Source organism: Acomys minous (assembly GCF_964271855.1).
Source record: "Acomys minous genome assembly, chromosome: 14".
Taxonomy (NCBI): domain Eukaryota; kingdom Metazoa; phylum Chordata; class Mammalia; order Rodentia; family Muridae; genus Acomys; species Acomys minous.
The window spans coordinates 34,960,277-34,978,167 of NC_140496.1; the positions used below are offsets into that span (position 1 = coordinate 34,960,277).

At 43.1% G+C, this 17,891-nt stretch overlaps 1 protein-coding gene across 1 annotated transcript in view; it reads right to left on the reverse strand.

The window, feature by feature from the left end:
* The window catches only part of LPCAT2 (lysophosphatidylcholine acyltransferase 2), a 61,020-nt gene extending 45,053 nt beyond the window's left edge, over nucleotides 1-15,967 (reverse strand). Inside the window, exons 1-4 of the mRNA XM_084757793.1 lie at nucleotides 15,649-15,967; nucleotides 8,141-8,280; nucleotides 2,643-2,860; nucleotides 1,169-1,281 (exon numbers count right to left, since the gene is read on the reverse strand). Coding sequence (XP_084613919.1) covers nucleotides 1,169-1,281; nucleotides 2,643-2,860; nucleotides 8,141-8,280; nucleotides 15,649-15,819 — 642 coding nt within the window. The 5' untranslated portion in view covers nucleotides 15,820-15,967. The remainder of the gene's footprint in view (nucleotides 1-1,168; nucleotides 1,282-2,642; nucleotides 2,861-8,140; nucleotides 8,281-15,648) is intronic.
* Nucleotides 15,968-17,891: the final 1,924 nt, after the last annotated feature.

Genomic DNA, 17,891 nt, shown 5'->3' on the forward strand with positions numbered 1-17,891 from the left:
TGCTTTTCCTGAGGAAACATTTTAGCTGTTAACGCGCTACTTAATGTTTTCTCTGCGTAAGACACACAAACATTGCGATCTCCTCCACTAATTAAGACACAAGCTTGGTTTTTTAAAGCTTTTCAAATTGAGTCAAGAGTTAACTTCTAAGTATATAAAATAAAATAAGATCCCCATACTCAAAGCAGTTAGCAGATACATGATCTATAGTAGTTAGAGAGGGAAAACATTGGCTCCAACTACAAAATAAAAATTAATGAGGAGGCATAACTCCAACCCCTTCATTTATAAAATGGGCTTCCTGTGACAAGCAGGCACAATGACCAGCAGTTTTGCTTGGCATACGTCCACAAATAGATTGCTAGCGAGGAATGCTAACAAAGTGAGTCAGAAAAATCTCAGGGAGGAAGGAGCATTCAAAGTAGCCAGCCTAGTAGCTCCGGTGTCTACAGCCTCCGCTGTCACCAAGTGCCTGTCAGTCAGGGCCTGACCATTTTACCCCTGGACAGATAAACTTTCTGCAAAATGAAAAACTAATGAGCTGAAATCTACCTACTTCTAATCATTTCTCACCTACTACTCCTAGACGTATTTCTTGGATCCAAAGAGAAACTTTTAAGTTTTCTAAACGCCACCTCAATCACTTTTTAAACCATTCCCCGTACACCCCGGGGTGGGTGTACGTGGGCATCTCTGTGCTACCACAGGTGGGCCGACTGCCGGAACAGCATCTGCCTGCTAGAGATCGCTTGTTTTCATCAGGACAGAGGCAGAGTGGGGAGATGGTGAAACAGGACGGTTTTACAGACTATTTCGCTATGCCTTTGAATGGAAAGCTCTATTTAAATATAATTCAGAAGAGATCTGGTACACTTAATAATATTTTTAGTCAAGTGAGTTAACTTATATAAAATATTCATTTTATTTAGTAGGAATTAAAGTCAGAGTTACAGAATCATTCTTTTTTTATGATGCAAAAAAAAAAAATCTGACAAATAAAATGGAATGGTCCATGCTGGGGACGGAGTCTTCTTCGCACTGACTAGTTTTATTCTGCATCTACGATGCTGTGGACATGGATACCTTGCTTTCTGTTGGCACGACTGAGTAAGTCTACTGACATACAAAAGCTCTCAGTTTATGCCAATGACAAGCAACTGCGCCTTACCTGGGGCCATTCCCCTCCTGATGTCGCTCGCTTTCTTATTTCATTTATTGTGTTTTTTCGGGAGTCGGGGTCAACACGGGACACCAAAACCGGCTGCACGGCCCGTAACAGCCCTTGAAAAACAAAAGGTCAAAACCAAGTCAATTTCTTAAAGCCACTATGGCATTAACGTTGGATAAACTGAAACAATTTTTACGGAAAGTGAAAACTTTAGCCAATCTAAACTCATAATCTTTTTAAAAACCCAGATTCAAAGTTTACTAGTTAGGTTCTAATTTCAAATAGAGAGATGGGTACCATGTCATTGATTTTTTACAGAAGTTGGCTGGAAGAATGGAAGAAGGGAGAATGGAGAGAGAAACAAACAAACTTTTATTTTCCTAAAAACCTTCTTCCTGAATGCATCTTAAACTGTTACCACGGAGCTTCAAAACTTTCTTGTTTGATTTTAACACACATGGTATGAATTGATAGTGCACACGAGTAGAGAGCGATTATGACCAATTTCACTAAAATCCCTCTGAGCAGATCGCTTCCTATCACATGCCAAGTAATCCTCCAGTGTTCTGCAACAGAGACGTTTAGGGAAAAGCCGCGTTGCATAAAGCACAGTAGTTGTACACGGAAGAGAAAACAAAACAACAAAGAACAAAATAAACATGTCTTCATTCAGTGACAAAGCTACAAGGACTACTGTTCTTTCTGAGGGGCAGCGAGGCGACATATCCGGCGACTTTCACACCCACTCTCTCATCACTTGGTGTTTGCAGTAACCTTGGGACAACCGGGAGCAGTTACTTGGACACTGATTCCTCGGGGAGAGATGGAAGCATCTGGCAGGGAAAACATTTCACCCGCTTCATTATTTTTTATGGCAGGAAGCACTTATTGTTCCAAATCATAATTTTCAAAGAGTTACACAAATGTCCCTCAGGGAACTTATAGGGGCACAATAATCCAGAAAACAGAGCTGGGAGAAAAGAGGCTTAGCACATTTATCAGCATGACGCCATAACGAGAAGTTCACGAGACAGCATGAGATCTGTGGTTTTCCGAGTCTTTTTTTTTTTTTAAAGAAGCATTTTTGAAATCTGATTTTCCTTATGACACACAGGAACACAGAGATATAATGGCCTGGTGGTGATAAGTCTCCTGAAAAACCTAAATGCGAAAGATAAGGGGATGTCTCTGACCTTTTTTTTTTTTTTAAACAAACTCACTCTTTACATAGAGTAGCTTATTTAAATAAAAGGAACTATGTTTAAAAATACAGTAGAGTTTTATTTTTAACTGGCTGGAGATGCCACTCAGTGTTAGGTCATTTGCCTTGCATGTATAAACACCATGGGTTTAATACTCAGTGAAATGAGTAAATGAAAACAAATAAATATATAGACATTGGATACGTACACGATTCTCTCGGCTTAATGTTTGCACATGCTAATATTGTGGCTGTTACCTTACAGGTACTTACTGCCAACCAGAGGGGTCTGGGCATTCTCATTTCGAGACACCAGAGAAGGCAGCCCGGCTACCACACAGGCGATCCCATCGAAGAACGTGGAATGAGGGGCAACCACAAAAATGGGCGCTTCCGAAGGGCTCGCGAGCTGTCCTTTCACAGTCACCACAAATCCCATCGAGAAAAACAGGGCGCGGCCCAGAAACTTCAACACAGGGTGAGTGATCTTCCTTTGAAAACGATGATAGAAAAGACACTGAGCTTTGCTTTACAGTAAAACACAGTAGGAAAATCAAAACAGGTCAGGGGACCCGTCCCCCCCCCCCTGCATCCTCACGCATGAGCTATGGAGACTAACGGCTGTTAGAATTATCTTCAGCTGTCAACTTGACACACGTGGGAGGAGGGAACTTCAGCTGGGGGGCTGCCATCTGTCTGCGGGGGGTAGGGGGGGCGCTTTCTTGATTACTAATTAATGCTGAAGGCCCAGCTCAGTTGTCTGTGGCGGGTGGGGGCCTGGACTGTATGAGAATAGAACGGAACATGAGCCTCATGGGGGCGGGGGGTGTAAGCCAGTCAGCACTGTTCCCCCACCATCTCTGCTTCAGTCCCCTAACTCTAAGGTCCTGCCTGGAGTCCCCTGGCTGACTCCCATGACTCAGCAATGCATTGCGACTTGGGAGCTGGAAGATGAAAGCGACTCTTCTCCACGTTGCTGTTGGTCGGTGTTTTATCAGAGCAACGGAAAGCAAACCGGAACAGGAGCTGAACAGGGAACCTCTTTCTGTGAAGTGGCAGGCTCTGTTCTAAAAAGGTTCCTTATATTAAGATTTTTAATCCTCGGTCTGTCCTTACGAAACGGCTATCATCATCATCATTCTCACTTGTAACACTTATTATGTTTACTTACAGATGCATGTGTGTCTGTAAGAATGTATGTCCTACAGTGCGCATTCGGTGGTCAGGGAACAACTTGTAGGAGTCAGTTCTTTCCTTCCACCATTGTGGATCCAGGAGGACTGAACTCAGGTTATCAGGCTTGGCAGCAAGACATCTTGCCAGCCCTATTAACCTCATTATTTAAGTTTAAATGTGTGTGTGTGTATGGGTGTGTGTGTCTGTCTGTCTGTCTGTCTGTCTGTCTCGCAGGCATATGGGTGACCAGAGAAGCCAGAAGAAGGTATCAGGGTCCCTGGAGCTAGAGTTGGTAGTGGGAACCAAACTCCAGTCCTCTAGAAGAACAGCAAGCATTTTTAAAGCCTGAGCCATCTCTCCTTATGCTCATTTTGAAGATGAGAGAACTGAGGCAAAGATACATGGATGATAAATGACTCCATTATTCTGTAAGCTTGAAGTGATCAAAACGAATCTTCAAACTAGATCCTGCACTGAGACTACCTACAAAAGTACTGGCCTTAGAAAGCAGTCATTTTGGGACTGGAGAGGTGGCTCAGAGGTTAAGAGCACTGGCAGCTCTTCCAGAGGTCCCAGGTTGAATTCCCAGGCCCCACGTGGCAGCTCACAACTGCCCATAACTCCAGTTCCAGAGGATCTGACCCCCTCACACAGACACACATGCAGGCAAAACACCAATGCATGTGAAATACAAATAATTTGTAAAATTAAAAAAATATTTTATTAAAGAAAGCCATTGTCTTGGGAATTAATTTTACTTTCACATAATGAAGATGGTTATTGTCTACCCAGGTACTTTAGAAGTCTCATGCTGAATTAACTTAGGAATAATTCTTAGAGAGAAATCTCATCTACAATAATATAGCCTGCAGACGTCATCAAACACCTCCAAAAAATAAACTCAGCATTGCTCTTCCGCTGAGCTTAGATATGCAAGCAACTCCAGAAGCCTTAGCATTTACTTTGTAAAAGGCTTTAAGATATTTTACCATTAGAGCTAATTATCTGAGCTGGCCAGATGGTTCACCAGGTAAACAGATGCCCTTGCCACAGTAGAAGAAGAGAAACAACAAGACCTCAACACGTGTGCGCTGGCGTATGTGCACATGCCTACACAGTCACACAAAACAATACTTAAAAACATTCAGAACTTCAAAGAACTGTGCTGGACACATAAGACAAGTGAGGTCCAGCATCTTTACTGGCAAGAGTAAATAATAGGGAGTCAAAAATATCCTTACAGATATTTAGAGTCCCAAGAACAGAACGGATACCTCAGTACATGAGCAAACATATGTTATAGAGCACCCAGACATGGTATGCCTTGGACTGCCCTGAAATCAGAACAGCGGAGATTCTTCCAGAAGACCCTCACAGGACTGGGCTCACCGAGACTCCCTTGTGGAGAGGTGAGGGCACTCACAAAACTCCAGAGGAAAGCTATGAAGGAAAGTGTCAGGCTCCCCAGTGGCTGACTTATCTATCCTTTCCCCCAGACGCATAAGCAAAAAAGCAATTTCTGGAGTCAAAGTGGGGGCCGCACCTTTTCTTTGGTGCTCCGGCCTCCCTTAAGTTGTCTGGGCTTCGATGGGCAACCTCTCGCCTATTCTTGTAAGCCTCCCTGATTAAACTCGCTGGTCCACTCAGCTAGACTTGGGTGGGATCATTTCTTCGGTCTGTCATCAGTGTCCTATCTGAATGAATAGACATTTGTTCACATCACTACTCTAAAAAAAAAAAAATACAGCTTTTCATTAAACGTAAAATGAAATATGCTCGGTCATCTCTGAGGAATTGTGGAGAACAGACTCCACACCCAGGCAACATCCTTGAATGCTCAAGTCATTTATATAATGTCACGTAACCACTGCATAAAAGCTATGCATTGTGTCCTGCAGACTCTCAAACACCTCTAGAATGTTTACAGTACCTCGTACACCGTGAACGCTATCTATGCAAATAGGTCTGCTGGTGTGCTGTTTAGGGGCTATGAATAGACAAACAGTATATGCATGCTCAGTAGGGATGTAATCTTTCCTCTAATCATTTTTCATCCACAATTGATTGACCTGCAGATGCAGAGCCCACTATTAACTCTAGAGTACCTACAAGGTGTTGAAAAGGACCTTTTTAAAAAAAAAAAGTGAGCTTCTAATTTTGTTAACCAGTGAAAAGCTTCTAGTAGTGAGCTACAGAGGAGGCTTCAGTGATGCTGGCCTCACAAGAAGTGAGACACAGTAAGCCAGAGGACTTCCCAGAGGGCACGGGAAAGCGACAACCTCCACCTTTAGTCTGGAGGTAAGCTCCATGCACATACAAGAACATGAAGTACATTCCTGTGTTTCCATACTTTCTTTCTTTTTTTTTTTTTAGTTTTTATTAATTTATTCTTGTTACATCTCAATGGTTATCCCATCCCTTGTATCCTCCCATTCTTCCCTCCCTCCCATTTTCCCCTTACTCCCCTCCCCTATGACTGTTCCTTTATTTCTTAACTATACTGGCATAGCTCCTTATAAATATATTTCAAGAAGTCAGATCCCGTAGTGACTTCTATTTAAGCATTTTTAAAACGCCTAGGGGAAAAGAGCCACGCAAACCTAATGGCCTGAGCTTGAGCTCCAGAGCCATTTAAAAGGCAGATGCAGCGGTGTGCATATGCAATCAGGGCTTCTGTGGAGGGATAGGGTGGAGACAGCGAGCTAGTTAGCGTGGAATATGCTGTGTAGTAGCAGAAAAAAGACAGTGTGCCTCAAAATGGGGGGAAAATGAGAATCAACTCCCAAGTGTCCTCTGAACTCCATCTATGTGCTTTGGCAAATGAACGTTCCCCCTACCCCCCTCACACACACTTTTAAATTTTTTAATGGCTAATAACTTCAAAGTTACTTGAATGAGAGGAAACAGACCCTGATTTAATTGACAAAAGTAAAACTTTTCTAAAGCAAAAACAATCAAATATTAAAAAGAACACTTTTCTATTTTTTTTTTTTCTGGATTCTTAACCTATTCCTCCCTTTGTCCTAGCTCTTGGTAAGCCAGTAACTATAAAACCAAAGAAAGAATCTGAGAGAAACGTGGGACTCATGAAATGCGGCCCATAAAGTGTTATTTTATAATGTGCATCCTTGAGTTATAAAACAAAGAAATAAGATTTGCAAGGACTGAGTTTTCTCTGGGGCACTGCCAACACTTTCCCACTTCAAAACAGCCTTGTGTTTGATATTCACGATTGTTCACTGGGACAAGGAACTGAATGCATTGAACTGCATGCCTCTCTTAAAGCCGCAGAACAGTAGTTTCCCAGTAATTTTGGAGGACATATTCACATTTGGGATTTGCACAAGAAGAACAAATCCTTCTATATGGAAAAAGCAAGCAAGCAAACAAACAAGCGCCATACACAATTGCAGGGAGCTCGTCAGTATCCTAAAATACATCTATGGCTCTGTAGCCTATGGAGCGCACAGTAAGAAGGCCCATGTTCAACAGACACAGATGGTGACAATTTAATCCCGCCAAAAGGTAGTGACTTCTACTCGTATACTTTATTTACTCTTGCCCAGTCTGTTCTCTAGAACTTTCCTAATTAGGTAATTCAAGAAATTCTAGAAAAGCAGTTCCATTTGCCTCTGTACTAACATTTCAAAAATGCTATGTTGAGTGATAATTAAAGTTAATATTAACCACTAATGTGATTAATAAAAATAATATAATCGATCTAGTTAATTATATTACTGCAGAAGGCATATCGTTACCTCAGGGGAACAAAAGGAAATGTGAAAACCGTGGAAAGGCCAAAGAAAGCCAAGTGGTTTACAGATATGTTTCAGGAAAAATAACAGAATGTGCTATTCTGGCCGCGTCCAGTGTATCACAAGGCCTGGCGTGAGCAGCTTGAAAGGAAGAAAGATTTGTCTTAGCTCATGGCTTTGGAGGTCAGTTCCATTCTGGGGACGCTGGTGAGGCTGAGCGTCACAGCAGTGAGAGAATATGCCACATGCTACTCACCTCACAGCGGACAGGAAACAGCGAAAGTGCATGCAGAAAGGGGCTAGCCCCCCTCCTCCTGAGAACATTCTAGTGACCTAATTACTTCAACTAGGCTAGGCCCCTCCAGATTTTCAGCACCTCCTAATACTGCCGTCATATTATGACTTCATCAAGAAACTAATCCTCAAGATAGAGTCACTTCCCAAAAGCCCATTGGCTGCTGACAAAGCTTCTAATCCATGAGGCTATCGGAGACGTTTCATGTTAAAATGTAACGCCATCAGAACCAGAGATGAAAATCCTTCACAATAACTCAGAAAACAAAATGTTTCAACATTAAGAAATTATACCCAGGGCTGGAGAGACATTCAGCCATTAAAGGCTAGGCTCACAACCAAAAATTTAAAAGAAATTATACCTAGCACGGAATATCATCAACATGTGCCTATATGATAATGTCTGCATAAATCAAGGCCCGTTCCGTGCAAGAAACAAATATAAACTGTTAAAACTGAGTAGCAGTAAGCTAAAAAGACCACTGGTTGCTAAAGAAACCTTTAGACTTTTGACTTGAGTAAGATTTGGGCATAATTATCTCCTACCTCCTCCAATCGGTTATCGGATGGGTCAGCTTTTCGGGGCGGCAAACTGTTGAGATTGCAGCAAACGGCCAGGCCAGGATCAAAACTAAAGCAACCAATAAAACACGGACTGGAAGCAGAATGAGTCCAAGAAGAACAATCTGCAAATGAAGGTTGACCTTATTAAATAAATAAATAAATAAAAGATAAATGGATGCTATTTACATAGACCACTACCAAATACAGAAGCATAAGAAGAAAGCTTTGGCTTCATGCACGTACTCAAGGATGAGTTCATTAAATGTTGTCTCATATGAGACTAAGATATAAACACACACACACACACACACACACACACACACACACACACACACGACATTTGATCTCAAAGGGCTCCTATTCGAGGGGCATGGTGGCACGTGCCTCTAATCTCAGCATTCTCCTCCCAGCAGAGGCAGGTGGCTCTCTATGGGATCCACATGAGTTCGAGGCCAGCCTGGTCTACACAGTGAGTTCCAGGTCAGCCAGAGACACATTAGGAGACCCTGTCTCCAAATACAAAACAATAACAACATAATAGAGGCAAACGAAGCATGGAGGAGAAACAGACGCTGGGACAACCTGATCTGTATGTCCATGAGGAAACAGAGGATGCTGGGACAACCTGATCTGTATGGCCATGAGGAAACAGAGGATGCTGGGACAACCTGATCTGTATGGCCATAAGGAAACAGAGGATGCTGGGACAACCTGATCTGTATGGCCATGAGGAAACAGAGGATGCTGGGACAACCTGATCTGTATGGCCATAAGGAAACAGAGGATGCTGGGACAACCTGATCTGTATGGCCATGAGGAAACAGAGGATGCTGGAACAACCTGATCTGTATGGCCATGAGGAAACAGAGGATGCTGGGACAACCTGATCTGCATGGCCATAAGAGGGAACAGGGGATGCTGGGACAACCTGATCTGCATGGCCATAAGAGGGAACAGGGGATGCTGGGACAACCTGATCTGCATGGCCATAAGAGGGAACAGGGGATGTTGCTAGAACAACAAAAGGTAGGCTTGACTTAGTAGCCAGCACAAGCTTCCTGGGGGAGCTGTGGCCGGAACAGTCCTGCCAAAGAAGCATGTGTGGCCAGACCTTTGGTCCGAGCGACTTGAGAGGCTGAGGCAGGAGGAGCAAGTTCAAGGCTGCCTAAGCTAGGAAGTGAAGGGAGCTGAGGTTTAACACCCCCTGGGCACGCTCAAGCTCTCTCAGTGTAGTGCCAGCACAGCTAAACACGAGGCGAACAGATGTTAGCTAGGCAAGATGTCACACTGCTCCCCAGAAGCTACCCAGAGAGAAGAGTGGGAATAAAAGCGTTAGCGGATGACAGATTACACTGCTTCCTGGGCCCGCCAGTTCTGTGGAACTGAGCCGTGAGAAACTGGAGGAGAGAATCAAAATGAAAAACAAATAAGAATAAAGAGTAGGTGAGTCAGAACAGTAAATCATACGGAAATGTTTACTGTGTGTCAAGCATAGGGCACACAGTGGTTCATTTAGTTCTTAAGTTGCTTTACATGAGAAGAATGTCACAGAGAGATGAATTCACAATAAAATTATATTAATATCAACAGAAGTGAAAACAAATGTATTTATAAAGCCTTTGCTCCTAATCCTTACGCCATCCTGTCTTTTAAGTAAATAGTTATTATGTATAATACTGATTTTTTTTTCTATAAATGAATTACATGATCCAAACAGTGCAGTCTGTCTTTTGTCTCTATTGGCCTCTATAGGAATCTGAACATCACCAAATAACTTATAAAATGCCCAAACTGTTCTAGTTATTGACCTGTTTTAGTTGCTGTAGTTTTCAAGTAGGTGGTGTGTACACTCAGTTTTTTGAAGATATTTCTACATCCTCTACATTTCCAAAGTTTAGAAGTAATGCCTCTGGTCGGTCGGTCGGTCGGTCTGTCTGTCTGTCTGTCTGTCTGTCTGTCTGTCTGTCTCTCTCTCTCTCTCTCTCACACACACACACACACACACACAGATTTTTATTGAGATTTCCATGAATCTAGAGGTAATCTTGAAAGAATCCTGGGTTTTCCTGTTCACAATAAGCAACATCCATCCACATGCCATAACTTCTCATTAAGCACTATCTTTTTGTTTCCAGTAGAGTGACTGGACATGGTTTGGGTTAAATATTCCTCAAAGTAGTCAACATCATTTACTGCTATTTCATATATGGTTATCTCCTTTATTTTTTAATTGTTTGATACTTGGATGTAAATACAAAATTGATTTAATTTCTAAATGTAAGAATTTTTTTTCAAACATCAGATTTATACATTCATTCATGCATTCCTCTGTTCACTCATTCCTAGAGACCGGACAGCAATATGTAGCCTGGATGGCTTGGAACGTGCTACATAGACCAGGCTAGCCCTGAGCTCACTGATTTCTGCCTGCTTCTGCCTCCCGAATGAAGTCGATGTGGGCACTGCCATGCCCAGCCTGTTTTTGATTTTTAATATAATGTGTTGCAATCAGCAAATATATTCTGTAATATATCAGTCTTTTCTTTCCTGCCAAGGATTGGTCTGTATTGGGAAGCACTTGGTATCCTGCAGTTACAGTAGACACTGTCCTACAAATGTCAGTCCAGTAAAGGTGCTCACGTGACATTGTTCTTCAACTCGAATGCTTTAATAATCATCTCTGGTCTGGTCTTTTCTCTCAGTTACTAAGAAATGAGTGTTAGCGTCCTCAAAGCAGGGTGCTGTTTGTTTACTAGCCTAGCTCTGTGTCCCCACCTAGAGTGCTGGAATGGCTCCTCAGCTATGCTGACTTGACATTTTGGCCAGTCGTTGCTATGAAGGCTACAGCATATACACTTACTATATGACAACTCAGAATTAATGCTACACCACTTCAGACACACCGCAAGAAAAATCAGTGCAATTCCGTCCTTTCAAAGCTCTTAACCATTCTTCACACCTCCATATGTGTAAACGTGAGAAAATACTGTTAGTTTTGCATTAAATCGGCACATTTTATAGTTCTTTAATTAAACCAAGATGAGGAAAAGTGAGTTTAGTTTTGAATTTCCAAGTATCATTTCCAGTATTCTTCATTATTTCCTGTGGATCCACACTTAGATCTGAGAATACGATGCCACATTCCTACTACTGGAAACACGTCCTTTGTCTCTCTCCTTTTTTAAAAAAATGATTTATTTCTTTTTATTTTATGTGCATTGATGTTTTGCCTGCATGCATGTTTGTGTGAGGATGTCTGATCCACTGGAACCAGAGTTAACAGACAGTTGTGAACTGCCAGGTGGATGCTGGGAATTAGAGCCGAATCCTCTGGTGAAGCAGACAGTGCTCCTCTCCACCGGTCCATCTTTCCAGCCCATCTCTTTCTTTTTTAAAATCACACTTACATATTTATTTGTGTCTGTGTGTACGTGTGTACGTGTGTGTGTGTGTGTGTGTGTGTGTGTGTGTGTGTGCATGCCACTGTCCATGTGTGGAAGTCGAAGTCAGTTCTCTTTTTCTACCAAATAGGTCCTGGGAAACCTAACTTAGGTTATCAGATTTAGCAGCCAGAGCCTTTTTCTGCTGAGCCATCTTGACAGGTTTTTTTTCTTTTCTTTTCTTTTCTCCTTTTTCTAACAAGTATTAAACCCAAGTCCTCAAGCAGTATGCCACTGTAGCACCAGTGAGCTACACATCTCCAACCCTCACTTACCATTTTGTTTTGTTCTGGGGCGAGGGTTGTTCTGTTGTTTAGACAGGGTCTCTATCTCCATAGCCCTGGCTGTCCTGGGACTCATTATGTGGAGCAGGCTGGCCACCACACCTTTACATAAGGAGCCATCTTTCCAGCCTCCTTGTCGCCTATTGATTTCTAGATTGACTTGTCTTTTCTAGAAGTTCTTTATATACTGATATACTGTGTACAAGATTTTCTCAAAAATTATAGGTTATCACTTTAATATCTTTCTTTCATTTTATATGTATATGTATTCGGTGTACGTGGTTGGTCCCATGCTTTTTTGTGGACACATGTAGGGAGGGAAGGGATATGGAAGCCTAAAGTTAATACTAGATGTTTTCTTCAAGCGCGTTCCACTTTATTTACTAGGGTAGTGTCCCTTATTGAATTTAGACTAGTCTAACTCGCCAGCCTGCCCCGGGATCCCATCTCTGCCTTAGTGCTGGGATTACAGGCAGCCACCACACCTGCCCAGCTTGTTGTAAGGTTTCCAGAGATGCATACTCAGGCTCCAATGTTTGTGTGACAACAGCTTTATCCACTGAGGCATCTTCTAGGATCCCTCTTCAATTTCCTGGTAGTGTGTATATTTTGAAGTAGAAAGCATTTAATTTGACAATACTACTTATCTATTTCTCCTGTCATGTGTGTGTATGCGCGCCCAAGCGCACACACGTGCGTGCTTATACTTGTATTGATTATTTAGGAAATTTCAACTGACTAATACAAGGTCATTAAGATTTACACTTATGTTCTCTCTTAAGACTTTCATTATTTAAACTCTCATATTTTCACTATTTCATTCTTTTATCAGCTTAGGCTGTTTTATATTAGATGAACTTAATTCTCCTGTACACGTTAATCCATTTATCCCAGACCATTTATTGAAAAGACAGGTCTTTCTCCATTGAATTGCTCTAGCACTCTTGTAGAAAAGTCAACGGCTATAGATATATGCTTGTTTCTGAATCCAGTTTTCTCCCATTGACTCATTTATTTAGGTATTTTACGATTTAATTCTGTAAAGGTTTTTTTTCCTTGTCATGTGTGGCTACTAAAATCTCTGATCAACTTGATTAATATTCAGTTAATGAATACAGGAATGTCCTTTAGTGTAGAAACATAAATTTCCCACTACTTGCAAGGAGTTTTTGTTGTATATAACTGGGTACAATGCAGGAGGCAGGTCACAACTGTCTTAGCCTGAGGTTCCTGCTTATACAGAGCCTCCAGGCCAATTAGAGATGAGATCTCAGGGCATTCTTGGATCTTTCCAGAACATGTGCAAAACATTTCTCTCATTTACTGCTATATGTCCAGAGGTATGTACTTACTATATTATAAGCAGCAAAAAGTATTTTTGATATTAACAAATAACCCCATAATGATAACTAATCATTTTAATTCTAAATTCTGTTGCAGCAATAAAAATCAGGTTACTATTTTCCATTCCACAAAGTAGAAAAAAAGACCCTTAAATGTATTTTTAAAAATACATTTATAGAGGCTAGAGAGATGACTCAGCAGTTAAGAATCTTTGCTTGCTCTTCCAGAGGACTGGGGTTAAATTCCCATCACCCAGATGGCAGCTCACAAACTGTCTGTAACTCGAGTTCCAGAGGATCCAACACCTTCATATAGAGAAACATGCAGGCAAAACACCAATGCATATAATATAAAAATAGATAAATCATTTTTAAGTACATAAATAAAGGAGAAAGGACAAATTTAACCTTCAAGCTCTATAATGAAATGCTCAAAGTGACAACAACCCTTAACAATCATAATTCAATATAAAATTTAGTCTGAACTAAGTATATTATCATATAGAGGTGGAAGTATATCTGTACTTTAAACTAGATAGTATAAACATATTTTATCCATGCTTATTCAAATTTTTCCTTTACCCATGCTATTCAAGTCACTGAAGTATCTACAGTAACACTGATATTATGGATTTAAGAAAGAAAAACGAAAGAAAAACGAAAGAAATTAAATGCCCATACCATACCTAAACAGTTTAATACAAGTACCAAATTTTAAATACAGATACAATTATATATATGCAGCAGAATTACCAATACTAAGACCAGCAAACCAGACTACATTATGCCACATATATAATCCCATTTAATTTAACTCTCCTTTGAAGAATTGTTATTTCAATTTAATAGACAAGAAAATGGAATAGACAAGGGCAGTTAAGTGACTAGGCTAAATTCACAGAATTTGTGACTAATAAGTGACCAGTGCTCTTCGCATTATATGTGGTTCTCAGAGTTCTTAAAAAGAGCTCCTTTAGGTGAGTTTTTAAAAAAATAATAATATACTCAGGGTACAATATAAATACTTAAATATGCCACTTTGAGCCTCCGCCCAAACTCTGAACCCTAATAGACAGGTCCGTTTTCATTTAAATATAACTCATCCTTCTGGAGTTAATCTTGAAGCAGGGCAGATGTGCCTGGAAGTGCTGCAGGAGAGTCAAGGCAGAAGACGGATTTGTAAACTTAGTTTATCCACCTGTCTTATCTTCCTCTCTCTTATCTATCCTTCAACCAGATACCTACCACAGACACCCCCACCCACTCCCAGCACATAGCTCAGGGCTTAATATGCCCCCTGTAGGGAGGTCACTAGTCTTAAAGCTTTACACAAAAACCCTGCAAGAGTAACCATTACTTCAATCCAAAATAACAAAAACTATGAGACGGACAGGGAAACATGAACACCTTTTGCTCCCCCTGCAGAATATGACAAATGCAGTTTCCACCCATCTCTATCTTGTTCTCCAATCACTAACCTCAGCGAAGAGGGAAGTCAAAAAGTGAACTAACTAGTAGTAAAAACTGCCCTTTACAAGATAAAGACAACTTCCTCTGTGGCCATTTCTAACAGTGGCTATCTCTCATGTCATCCTTGACTATAGAAAAGGTGTTGTGTGAAGGCTGGCTCAAACTAACAGAAACTCCTGACTGCCTGCATGTTATCTCTCTCACGTCTTTGCTTCTGATTTACAGCATGGTTGTTCGTTCTCGGCTAAATCCTTACCTATGGTTCCAAGGATAGCCCAGGGCTCTCTGCCTCCTCTCTTACTCTACCCGGCCCTGATTGACTCCCCTTTTTATAAAGGAGAGAACCCTGAAACCCACTCTTCTGTGCTTCCACAAACTCGAGCCAAAGTTCCTGCCCCATGTATCCCCTTCTCAGGCGAGGAACCCTTGTATGGATGGGATGTTCCTTGCTGACATGCCTTGTCTGCATCTTCTCGCTTTCACGTCCCTCGGATCATCCCACTCTCCACCCCCCTCCCCCAGTGTCCTCAGCTCTCACATCCTCCTGTCTGACCCTCATGACCCTTTCCAGTCAGATCCACAGCTCTTCCTTCCTCAGATGTTTTCCCTTAATAGACTCCACATCTCAGTCAGACAGCCTTTCCCCCTTCAGACTCAGTAACTCCTCAGATGCCTCCCCAATCAGATGTGTTCCCTGGACAAATTCCTAGTCACACCCACTAAGCCCTCAAAGTGTCAGACCTCTTCTTCAGATTCGTGATCCTCTCAAAAGCCTCCTCTCTTAGACCCGTGATCCCCCTCAGATGCCTCCCCTCTCAGACCTGATGCCCTCAAGACCTATTCCCTTTCAGACCAGAAGTCCTCAGGTGCTTCCTCTCTGGGATGCACGATTCCTCCCGAGCCTCCTCCTTCTGACCACATCCCTTCTGCCTGCGCGCGCACCACGCCTCTACCTGCAGCCAACGGGCCGCACTGATCCGCGTCTGCTGGACGAAGGGGTTGGGCACGGGCGGCGGGAAGAAGGACGCCTGGCGAGGTACCATGGGTGGCCGCAGCCCGCCGTCCCCGACGCCGGAGCCGGGCACTGTAGCCGCCACAGCGGCTGCCTCGGCACACCGGTTCATGACGGATCCCCGTGCAGGACCCAAGCCAAGCTGGGAACCCTGAGCTCGCGGAAGAACGATGCAGACTATCCCCAAGAACCTCCCAGCCCGAGGCACCGCTCCCGGCTTCTGCGCAGGCGCCTGAGTCACCTAGCTACTAGATGCCACGCCCCCGAGCCCTGGCTCCGCCCTCCTAGGTACCTGTTTTCTGAACACTGCCCCACCTCTTGGAGGCCGATCTGGTAAGTAAACTAATAAATCCAGGGTGGGCTTTGTTTAACTGTGTTCGATTTCCGGTGTGTTTCGTTTTTTGTGTGTAAACCTGTTTGATTAGGGGGTGTTTGTAGGTTACAAAGCGAGAACGAACTAAGGGAGGAACTGGTAGCAGAGGTACTCTGTCCCACTCAAGACGTGGATTAGCAGAATGGATGGCTGTCTTTCTCGGAAACTGAACTACTTTTTAGAAAAGGCAGAAATAACTGGCTTCCACTACGGATGAGGAACTTGACCCAGGGAAAGGAAATGACTGAGGTAGTGGCTCCATTTCACACTAAGGAAGTACGGGGCCTGTCTGGACCTGTGTGGGAGGGGGCAGGGGAAGACCAGAGTTGACCGAGGACCTTAGACCAGTTCCTAGCTGGTAGAACCCTGACTGACCAGAGTAAAAGAATGGAGATAAAGAACCCTTACCCCTACTGGCTAACTTTGCTCTCATCAGGCACCTACTGGCTAACTTTGCTCTCATCAGGCACCGGGGTCGGGGAGGAGCAGAGCAGTGAGAAGTGTCATCCAGGCCCTAGGACAGCTGCTTCTCCAAATGTAGCCACTATAATATCTCCAAATCTAGCCCCCCCACCACCACCACCACCAGGTAGTTGTGAGGTCTTGGGCTAGTGAATTGAAGTCTCTGAGCTAGCTGCCTCCTCTAGGAGCAAAGGCTTGGGGTCTGGGTAATTAATACCTCATAGGGCTATAGTACAGATTAAATAATGTCTCGTAGTGCTCATAGAGAAATTGGCCTGGCAGTGGTGGCGCACCCTTTAATCCCAGCACCTGGGAGGCAGAGGCAGGTGGATCTCTGTGAGTTTGAAGCCAGCCTGGACTACAGAGTGAGTTTCAGGACAGTCACAGCTGTTATACAGCAAAACCCTGTCTCGGAAAAATGAAAGAGAGAGAGAGAGAGAGAGAGAGAGAGAGAGAGAGAGAGAGAGAGAGAGAGAGAGAGAGAGAGAGAGAAAGAAGAAGAAGAAGGAGGAGGAGGAGGAGGAGGAGGACGACGACAAGGAGGAGAGAAATGGTATGGTGGGAACATCTGAATTCTCTCTGAATGTGTAATGGAGAGCCTTGATAATAATATCCTTCTGCTAGTGTGTGAGATTCTCACCCTTGAGACCCTCCCAATAGGGCTGTGCATCCCCAGTAAGCCACTTGCAAGACGGACCTTCAAGAATCAGAACTAAGAGCCGGGAGAGATGGCCCAGTGGTTAAGAGCACTGGCTCCTCTTCCAGAGGACCTGGGTTCAATTCCCAGCATCCACATGGCAGCTCACAGCTTTTTTTTTAACTCTGAAGTCTGAGACCTTCACAGAGACGTACATGCAGGCAAAACACTAATGCACATAAACTTTTTTTAAAAAGTAAAGAAAAAAGAAAGAAAGAAACCAGAACTGGCCATGGGAGAAAAGGTGATTTCAGGCCCCCTGAGATATCTTCCAGAATTGAATCCACACCTTACTCCACTACCTCTAACCCTACCAAGAAAGGCCCACAGCTAAAGACCACCAGCCTGTCAGATCTGGCAGGGACTTCTGAGAAACAAAAAAACAAAAAAAGTTTTGGAATTCGTTGACAAACCTCTATGTGTGTGGGTATGGGGTGTGGGTGTGGGGAAGACTAGAGGTGGATGACATGAAGGAGTAAGCGCCCACATTTATCATGGCTGCGTTTAGAAAACAAGCACACCATCCCCTCAAACTGTGTGTACTTGGGGGCAGTTTTGGGGGCGATGGAAGCTCCTGCTGCCACTGCTGCTGCTGTTGAGACTCTGGGCCGAACTATGTTGTTCCTCCTGTGGTCATCCTTTGGCCCCAACT